We start from the raw sequence: 9,915 nt of genomic DNA, 5'->3' as shown, positions 1-9,915 counted from the left end.
AATCGTAACTACGAGGCAAAGAAGATATTATGTCCGATGGGTATGGAGTATAAGAAAATACATGCATGCCCTAATGATTGTATATTATATCGAAATGAGTTTGAAGAGTTGAAGAGGTGCCCCAAGTGTGGACTATCACGCTACAAAGAGAAGGACAATGAGTTCAATTATGATGAAAGCATGCAACGTCCTCCTGCGAAGGTGTTATGGTATCTTCCAATAATTCCAAGGCTTAAACGATTGTTCAATAACGTAAATGATGCAAAGAATCTAAGATGGCACGCAGAAGAGAGGAAATGTGATGGGTACATTCGTCATCCGGCCGATTCATTACAATGGAAGAAAATTGACACTTTGTATCCGGAATTCGGGAATGAGCCAAGAAACCTTAGGCTTGGACTCGCTACAGATGGAATGAACCCATATGGGAACTTAAGTAGTAACCACAGTTCATGGCCCGTTCTCTTAATGATCTACAATCTACCTCCTTCAATTTGCATGAAACGCAAATACATTATGTTATCTATGATGATTTCGGGTCCAAAGCAACCGGGAAATGACATAGATGTTTATCTTAGTCCATTGATCGAAGACTTGAAAGTGCTTTGGGAGGAAGGTGTTGATGTGTTTGATGCCCATTCTTGTAATACATTCAAGTTGCGCGCGATGATATTTTGCACCATTAATGATTTTCCTGCATATGGGAATTTGTGCGGCTATAGCGTGAAGGGGCATAAAGCATGTCCCATATGTGAAGAACGCACTTGCTTCCAACAATTGAAAAATGGAAGGAAGACAGTTTACCTTGGGCATCGTAAATTTCTCAAACGATTTCACCCATATCGGAGGTTGAGAAAAGCATTTAATGGACACCCAGAAAATGAAATTGCTCCAAAAGCCTTAACTGGAGAGCAAGTTTATGAAAAATTGAAAGATGTCAATGTTATATTTGGGAAGGACCAAAAGCAAACCACTGAGAAAAGCATATGGAAGAAGAGGTCTATTTTCTTTAATCTTCCTTATTGGTCTAGTCTAGATGTTAGACATTGTATCGATGTAATGCATGTTGAAAAAAATGTGTGTGATAGTGTAATAGGAACACTTCTCAACATTCAGGGAAAAACAAAGGATGGTTTGAATGCTCGTCTAGATATGGTTGATATGGGTATAAGACAACAATTAGCTCCACAGTCAGCAGGTAAGCGAACATATTTGCCTCCTGCATGTCATACTTTGTCAAAAAATGAGAGAAGAAGCTTTTGTGAATGTCTACACGGCATAAAAGTTCCACAAGGCTACTCTTCAAATTTCAAGAGTCTTGTCTCAATGAAAGATTTGAAACTAGTTGGATTGAAGTCTCATGATTGTCACATATTGATGCAACAATTCCTACCAGTGGCAATTCGTGGAATATTGCCTAAAAAAGTTAGAGATGTCTTAACAAGATTATCCTTATTCTTCAATTCTATTTGTAGCAAAGTCATTGATCCTAATAAATTAGATGAGTTGGAAAATGAGGGTGCAATTATCTTGTGCCAACTAGAGATGTATTTCCCTCCTTCTTTCTTTGACATAATGGTTCACTTAATTGTTCATTTAGTGAGGGAGATTAGGTTGTGTGGTCCTGTCTATTTAAGGTGGATGTATCCAGTTGAACGATACATGAAGATTTTAAAAGGGTATGTGAAGAATCTACGTCGTCCCGAAGCATCTATTGTTGAAAGGTATATCGCAGAAGAAGCTATTGAGTTTTGTTCTGACTATATGTCTGATGCGGAAACAATAGGAATTCCTAAACATTGTCATGAAGGAAGATGTGCAGGTAAGGGTACACGAGGTTTAAAACTTAAGAGCATGGGGCGTGCAGAAGTACTTCAAGCACAATTGTATATATTGAATAACACTGACGAGGTTCAGCCTTACCTTTCTGCTCATAAAGTCATTGTGAAGGGAAAAAATCCTAGAGTGAATGAAAAATGGTTGATGAATGAGCATAACAAGACTTTTTTAAAGTGGTTCAAAGAAACCATTTTAAATGACAATTCAGCTTCTGTTACATTAAAATGGCTATCAAGGGAGCCTAACTTTGATGTCATAACTTGGTCTGGTTATGATATCAACAATTTTTCATTTTATACAAAGACTCAAGATGACAAAAGTGTCGTACAAAACAGTGGGGTGATGGTCGTAGCTGAGTCCATGCACTTTTCTAGTTCAAAAGATAAAAATCCAGTAATGGCATCTATACCTTATTTTGGAATCATTGAAGAGATTTGGGAAGTTGATTTCATTAAATTTAAAGTTCCTGTTTTTAAATGTAAATGGATTGACATAAATAGTGGCGTCAAAACTGATGAATTTGGTTTTACATTAGTGGATCTTGAAAAGGCAACTTATACGGATGAGCCCTTTATTATGGCATCTCAAGCAAAACAAGTCTTTTATGTTTGTGATCCTTCTAACAAAAAGTGGTCAGTGGTTCTTCAAGGTAAAAAAGTACATGAGCCCAATGAGAGTCTATATTCAACCCTAGATATTTTTGAGAGTCCTTTTTCTCAAAGGAAGCCAACTTCCATTGAAGAAACTATAGCAGATGACGTGTATGCCACCCGTGATGATCATGAAGAAGGAATATGGGAAAATGTCTAATCATGAAAATCTTTGAAAATATATAGTTTATATCCATATATGGTACATTTTAGTTTATCAAGAATTTTTACTTTGAGTCTTAACTTTAGTTTTAATCCATATATGAAATTTTATTCATTATTAATATTTTTTTATAATGCAGGCACATGGATGATCCATCAGCTCCTTCACAAAGAGAGAATGAGACCCGGCCTACTAAAAAGAGGGGTAGACATGGCACACGAATGAAAAAATTGTGTTTACGTGAGAATGGTGTAAAGATACCAATTGATTTCGATCCAAGGACCAAAATACCTTTAGGGGAGAACAGAAAAAAGTTCAAGAGTCATGTGGGTGCTATTGCTCGAAACAAAGTCAGCATTTTGGAGGAATATTGGGATAATGTAGATTCAAAAGTGAAGGATCACATCTGGGACGATATCATGGTATAATATAAATAGTTCTTGCTAAATGCAGTACTTAAATGTATTATTTTCAAACACTAGCTATTTTATTTGTTGTGTGATGTAGGAGCAATGGGAAATCCGTGATACCGATATTGGAGTATTGAAAATAAAATGGATTTCCTATGCGGGTGAGCGTTGGAGGGCTTTTAAAACAGCCCTAACCAGGAGATATTTAAATGATGGAGAATTGAGTGACACATCTCCACTCGAAAAGTATCCTTTTCTTGAAGAGGAAACATGGGAGAAGTTTAAGAAGATGCGAGAGGATCCTTCCTTTCTGGTAAGTTGGATTAGAGATTCAGTTTATCAATCAAGTTTATTTTTAGTATTATCTTTAATTGGTGTGTTATTTATAATAGGAGAAAAGAAAAAGGGGAAAAATGGTTCAAGCTTGTAATAAATACCCCCACATCATGTCTCGTGGGGGATATGAGTTGATTGAGGAAAAGATGATGCAAGAGAAAATAAAACAAAGACAAGAGTCAGGAGATTCCCTACTTACACCTCCATCTCCACCAAAACGCCATGAGAAATGGATAAGAGGACGAACAAAACAATCAGGAGAGTACACATCGGAAGAAACACGACTTGTTGCAGATAAAATTGTAAGTAAATATATACCATAGATTTTTCGTTAGGTATATTTGAAGTACTTTTTGCTGAAATGAAATGATAGTCGAATACATGAAGTAAATGTAGTAAATGAAGTAATTATATGCCACAAACATAAAAGCACAATTTATAGTATGTAGTATACCAGGGGAGTACTTTTGTGTATATAAGTAAATGTATACCACAAACATAAAAGCACAATTTATGAAGTAAATGAAAAGCTATCAAGTCACCTACTCTTGTAGCACCGAAAAATGAAAAACTTATTATCTTTTGCATATGATGGATACTGGAAAAAAGAAGAAGTATTTTTGTATAATATTATGATTGTGCTGCTGATTATAATAATTGGAATGAATTATACTAACTATGAAGTATTATATAAGCACATGGTATTGTGCAATGGAAGGACATAAAATGAGCCTTGTAGTACTTTCTCATAGAATGTGCAATTTCCAATTTGCACTTTATTTGAAATTATCAAACCGTATTTGGGTTAAGAGATAAATTAGCCAATGAATAATTCTTTACTGTTAGTAACTCACCATTTATCTTGCTACCATCTCAAAAATTGTAACGTCATTGATTGAAGAAAGATTCAATCTGAATTTAGATGTTGAGTTTAATTTAAATATAGAAAATGAGGTTTGTCTTGTTATTGCTTGGTTAATCTCTTATATTATGTTGTAGGATTCTCTGGTTCAAAAAGAAGCTGAAGGAAGCTTTGTTCCTCAAGGACGTCAAGATATCTTGACGGAAGCGATTGGGCAACCTGAACACCCTGGACGTGTTCGTGGTGTTGGTCGAGGTGTTGGAATTCGAGACTATTTTGGTCCACATCCTCATAATGTTTCCTCTACCTCACCTGTTTTAAATAGCAAACAAATAGAGGCCATAAAATTAGTGCTTACAAAGGAGATTCGAGAACAAGTGATGCGGGACATATCGTCAATGCCGGCTTTCTCTCAACAATATCCAAATTTCCCGGTTTGTTCTCCTAATACCACTATACGTGCGAGCACGAATGGTAGTTGTTCAGCAATGCCGCATATGCAAGAGGATGAGGAGGATATCCCTGAAGAGTGTGAATTATATGTTGATAAGAAACATCACGTAGTGGCATATGCAAATGTGTATAAGTTGGGGCCCATCATACATAATCAATTGTTAGATAATGATATGGCAAGGGTGGCGATAACCAAGGTGCTAGATTCAAATGTTCAAGTCCCTATGCCCACGGATGAGGTGACAACGGTTGGTGAGGCTCTCAACAATTTCATTCAATGGCCGAAAAGACTTTTGCGTCTTGTTACTAATAAGGTATTCAATATTTGTGTCCATTTTCCATTTCAATATATAATGATTATCCTATGATGGCTAATATTTTATCTTAATTGTTTAGGATGTTGAAGGAAATAAAAAAGATTACATTCCATCTAAAAGGTCAGAATCTGAAAACACGGGCGCTGAAAAATTGATGTTAAAGATAATGTCGCGAAAAGATGCTGTGAAGTTCAAGTTGGAAGGGGATGATTTTTTTTATCTCCCAATCAAAGATATTATGGAGTTGTGTATGAAGACACAAGATTTACGCATCTCTATTCTACGTATATGGCTGCTGTAAGTACATTTCTAAATCATTTTTTATGTTTGTTTTTCATTTATTTGAACCACGATAACTATTTTACTTGATAAAAATTGTTGCTGCAATTTCTGTGATATTCAAATTATACTCTCTCAGGTTTTTTGTATTGTTACAGGATTGTTTTCTAGTTATTTAATACACGTGTTTCCAATTTAGGGACTAGGTATGTTAGTTATATGGAACTGTTAGAATATTAGAACTGTTAGTGATGTTAGTTAAGTTTTTATTGAATGTTAGTAGTAATTAGAGGAAATTCAGTTAGTTATTTTTGATGATAGAATGTGGAATCAGTTTAGTGTTAGGAGGAATTATTAGTTGTTATAGAACTTGTTGATTGAGACAGTGAATTGAGAGTACTGTTATTGTTTTTTTATTAACTAATATGAGTTGGAAGCTTTGGTGAAAATTGTTAATGAAATTGAGTAGAAAGAGTATAGTTAGAAGGTTGGATTGTTAACATTTTAGTTTAGGTCAATTTAGAAAATATTATGAGTTAATGTTAGTTTATTGTTAGGAGAGTTAATTTGAATGTTGAGCTGCTATGTTAGTAAGTATGCTAGGACTGTTAGAATTATAATTAGTGATAGCTAACCTGTGTTAAATCAGTGGGACTCTTAAAATAAAATAGAATGATTAATAGTACATTTATATAATAAATAATATATAAAATTATAATATAACTTCTACTCTAGTTTGGTGTTAATATTCTCTATTGTTAGTAGCTCCGCTCTTGTTGACTTGGATGACCTTTGCATAGCCTTTTTCTCTGCATTACAGCTTTGTTGATATATTATTGATTCAAATTTGGTGTTTGACTTTAGGTATATAAAACAGCTTTGTACTCAGTTGGAAAAGAGTAACATGTATGGTTTTATTGATCCAAATTTCATTCAACCACAAAATGATCGAGCCAGTTCTCAGTCTCACATAACTGAAAAGCTGTTTGAAAATGACAAAGACTGTTTTTTTGTACCATACCTCAACAAGTAAGTGTATCAGGATCTTCATAGTATCTTTTTACTAAATTAATTTTTTTTAGTTAATCACATATATTCAAAATTGTATTGAGATTTTGTAGCCCATAATCTCTTCCATTTTATGAGTTAACAATTGAAGTTGACACATTTAATTTTTGTTTCCCATGGAATGTAGCCATCATTGGCAATTGCTCATTATTGAGCCAAAGAAACAAAATGTAGTCTTCCTATGTTCGATGGGTTTGAAGCCAGAGAAAAACATTGTTTTTATTGTTGATTCGTAAGTATAATTTATTTACCTTACATATAATTTATGATGTTTTAGAAGACAAATTTAATGAATATATTTTATTACTGTAGAGCCATAGATGGATATAATAGGTTGAAAGGTTCGAGAAAACAGAGAAAGCCAACATGGAACATTAATCTCAAAGTAAGTTAATAATTTAATAAATAATGTAAAGTTTATTAATAACTTTTGTATATACTATTTACTTACTATAATTTATGGTAATTGTAGTGTCATAGGCAATCGTTCAGTTATGAGTGTGGCTATTATGTTATGATACATATGTTGAATATTGTATCTGTTGGGATTGTTAATTCATGGAATCAGGTATGTAATAAAAAATTTCAAGTATGTGTTAAATGTCTTATTTAATGTTAATACAATATTCTAATATTTTTTTAATATTTATTCAGATATTTGGAGACTCAACACCATTTCATGAGGATGACATTACGAATGTTCAAGAACGTTGTGCAAATTTTATTTTAGAATCTATTTGAAGTAATTTGGTTTGGTAAAAAGTGGAAATCATAGGTCGGTGTCATTTTTTTGTGCTTTTGTTGTAGGCCTCATAATTGCCATTTGCTTTTGTGCTTTTGTTGTAGGCCTCATAGTTTGATTTTGACAAGTGGTATTTAGTTTCATGGTACTATTTGTGACATAGTTTCCTGACTAATTGAAAAATGATAGAATTTATTCAAAACATTGTTCTAAGGTATTGTTTGTATTAATGGTTATGTATGAAATATTTTATTAGTAATTGGTTGTGATGAAATTTTATATTATTCATAATTTTTTAATTACTTTACAATATTGTGGTAGAAACAAAATTTTATAGTATTCATAATTAGTAAATAAAATGATATTATGATTTTAAATTGGACCAAACGATTTAAAAAGAATTACTAAATCAGGTGAGCCGGTTTAAATTTGAGATTTTAAATCAGGTCATATAGATTTAAAAAATTTCATAACTTTTTGATTTTTTTTTAAATGTGTCAAACTGATTTAAATGAACGCTTCTAAATCATACTAACCGATTTAATAAAATATTTTAAATCGGATCCCAAACCGATTTAAAAACGGAAAACTTTCTAAATCGCCCTGAATTAAATCGAAACACCAACCGATTTAAAAAGTCATTTTTAACCGATTTAAAAAGTATTTTCTGTACTAGTGTAGTACGCGACATGTGTGTGAAACACTATTGGTACTTATTTGTTTTGCTGCAGAAAATAGTTTGAGCGAGTTGGAGGAGAAGCTTTGCTCCTCCAATATGTTTCAATCGTAAGTTGTTGGTGCAATGTACTACTTAAGGAGACAGTGCAAGTATTGTTGGAGCTTGTTGACATGGATTTAAGGTTTTGGTTGTTTAACAAGCTTGGAGCGTCTGTAGAAGGAGAATGATCAAGAATTATTTACGTTTACTCTTCGAAGGATGAGGATATATGTAGCAGTTGTTGATCTGCAAGTATGGTGGAAACTCATGATGTTTCGGGAGGTAACCGTTAAGTACCAAGAATAAATCCTGGAAGAAGGAATTTAGAAAGTTGTTGTGTTCAGCATTGTGGATGAACTGTGAAGTTTTCAGTGCGGTTAGCCTTGTGAAAGGTACCAGTTTTGGAAAAGTGATAGATTGATGAAGTTGCGATGGACTTTATGTTGGACTCGCATAGGTTTTTGTTGGATATCTGATTTGAAGCGTTGGAAAGATAACGAGGTGAATTTTAATACAAGAATGGATGCCGCAACTGTAAGTAGATTTATTTGTGACAAGATGGTGTTAGAAAGAGGTGAAGTTATAAGTTACGCTTGTCCTTGGAAAACGGACTTGTGCGTTGGTATTGCGCAGGACGTCAGCGTTAGAGATGAGTGAATTGAAGAAGCAATTCGAAATTTTGTTAAGGAGCAATTTCAAGATCAAGTGTGTCATTTGAAGAGTTTGAGAGATATCGTAAGGATTATCGCAGCATGACGTTGATGTTTGTATTTCAGATAACGTCAGAGAATTGTATCTTGACTTTCGAGTGTCGGATTGGTGTACCATTTGAGCCTACGAAGAGGTCAGACTATACTCTATCTTATAGGAGTGTTATGGATATAGTAGAAGTGAATCATGTTGTATATTAGCGGTTATTGCCGCAATTGTCCGAAACAAAGTTAAGCCGACCATGTTGTTGTGTAAGTAGTCTTGTGTAAGCTGTTGACAAAGGAACAACAATTAAGTGAAGTATAGTTGTTGGCCTTACTATAGGATTATTGATAGGTGATTGAAACTATGGTAGAAGCTGTCAAAGTTATTGAAACATTATGGATCGTGAGTAAGAGTAGGAAATGCGAAGAGATGAGTATGATTTAAATGATAAGAAGTGTTGACAAATTGAGAACTTGATCACCCTTAATCTCTTGTTGATAATAGACGGAATTGTATTGGATGTTATAGACTTATCTTACTATCTCGATGGTGCATTAAATGGTGAATGTTGAGGAAAGTCCGAAACTTAGTTGAAGCTTGTGAATCGTATAAGTCGATAAAAATTCTAATGAAGGACGGTTAATTAAGATGGATGATTAGAGTTGCGTAGTTGGAGCATGATGTGCCAGATGTATTGTGTTTTCTTGTGAATATTGTTGATTGTAATAGGATGTTCTTGTAAGTCATTGGTTAAGGATGAGTTGTGTGGTTATTAGTCGAGTTATGTTATCAAATTGGTATTATGATAATTTTGTCGTTGTTGCAGCAATGTTGTTGTTGATGCTTCGTTAGTGAATGACACCTGAGTATGGAAAATAAGAATCGTATATGTGTATCGGTGTTGAGTATGTTATTGCGATGATGAAGAAATGTTGTATCGTCAAGTATGAGCGAGTGAAGATTGTTGCTACGTCGTAAGATGTTGTTCCAAGATATTGTTGAAATGGTTAGCAAGTTAGAAACAATTATGTTGCAAGGATAATTGTGAGATTGACGTAGGAGTTTTGGATTCAAGTCCTGTTGAGATAGAGATTTATCGGAATAGTAATAATCAGAGTGTTGTCAAGCGCAACTTGAGAATAAGAAAGTCGGATGATGACGTGATGTTAGGGATGATTGTGTTGGGCGAATATTCGAGGACGAAAATATTCTAAGTGGGGGAGAGTTGTAACACCCCGAATTTAATTAATTGGTTAACTAAATTATTAAAGGATTTAAATATTGGATTTAGTCGAATTTGGGTGGTCGGTATTATTTTAAGAGGCGTATTTGGATTTATTAAGTTAAAGTCGGATTTTAGTCGGATAGTCGGAAGAATAATA

At 33.9% G+C, this 9,915-nt stretch overlaps 1 protein-coding gene across 1 annotated transcript; it reads left to right on the top strand.

Annotated features, from left to right (window-relative positions):
• Nucleotides 1-3,099: 3,099 nt before the first annotated feature.
• Nucleotides 3,100-6,771, top strand: LOC131659325 (uncharacterized). Its single transcript, XM_058928531.1, has 8 exons — nucleotides 3,100-3,114; nucleotides 3,160-3,375; nucleotides 3,455-3,700; nucleotides 4,398-5,027; nucleotides 5,110-5,327; nucleotides 6,174-6,338; nucleotides 6,505-6,609; nucleotides 6,690-6,771. Exons 1-8 carry the CDS (start codon nucleotides 3,100-3,102, stop codon nucleotides 6,769-6,771), a joined length of 1,677 nt encoding a protein of 558 aa, XP_058784514.1.
• The last annotated feature ends 3,144 nt before the right edge of the window (nucleotides 6,772-9,915 follow it).

Source organism: Vicia villosa, linkage group LG3, assembly GCF_029867415.1.
Source record: "Vicia villosa cultivar HV-30 ecotype Madison, WI linkage group LG3, Vvil1.0, whole genome shotgun sequence".
Classification (NCBI taxonomy): Eukaryota; Viridiplantae; Streptophyta; class Magnoliopsida; order Fabales; family Fabaceae; genus Vicia; species Vicia villosa.
The sequence above is the reverse complement of the archived record's forward strand: the minus strand, read 5'-3'. Positions and strand labels throughout refer to the sequence as shown.

Excerpts from the sequence above, each read along its gene's own strand:
- LOC131659325 (XM_058928531.1), top strand. Across the intron at positions 3,701-4,397 it reads GACTTGTTGCAGATAAAATT|GATTCTCTGGTTCAAAAAGA; the intron begins GTAAGTAAATAT and ends ATTATGTTGTAG. Across the intron at positions 6,610-6,689 it reads ATTGTTTTTATTGTTGATTC|AGCCATAGATGGATATAATA; the intron begins GTAAGTATAATT and ends TTATTACTGTAG.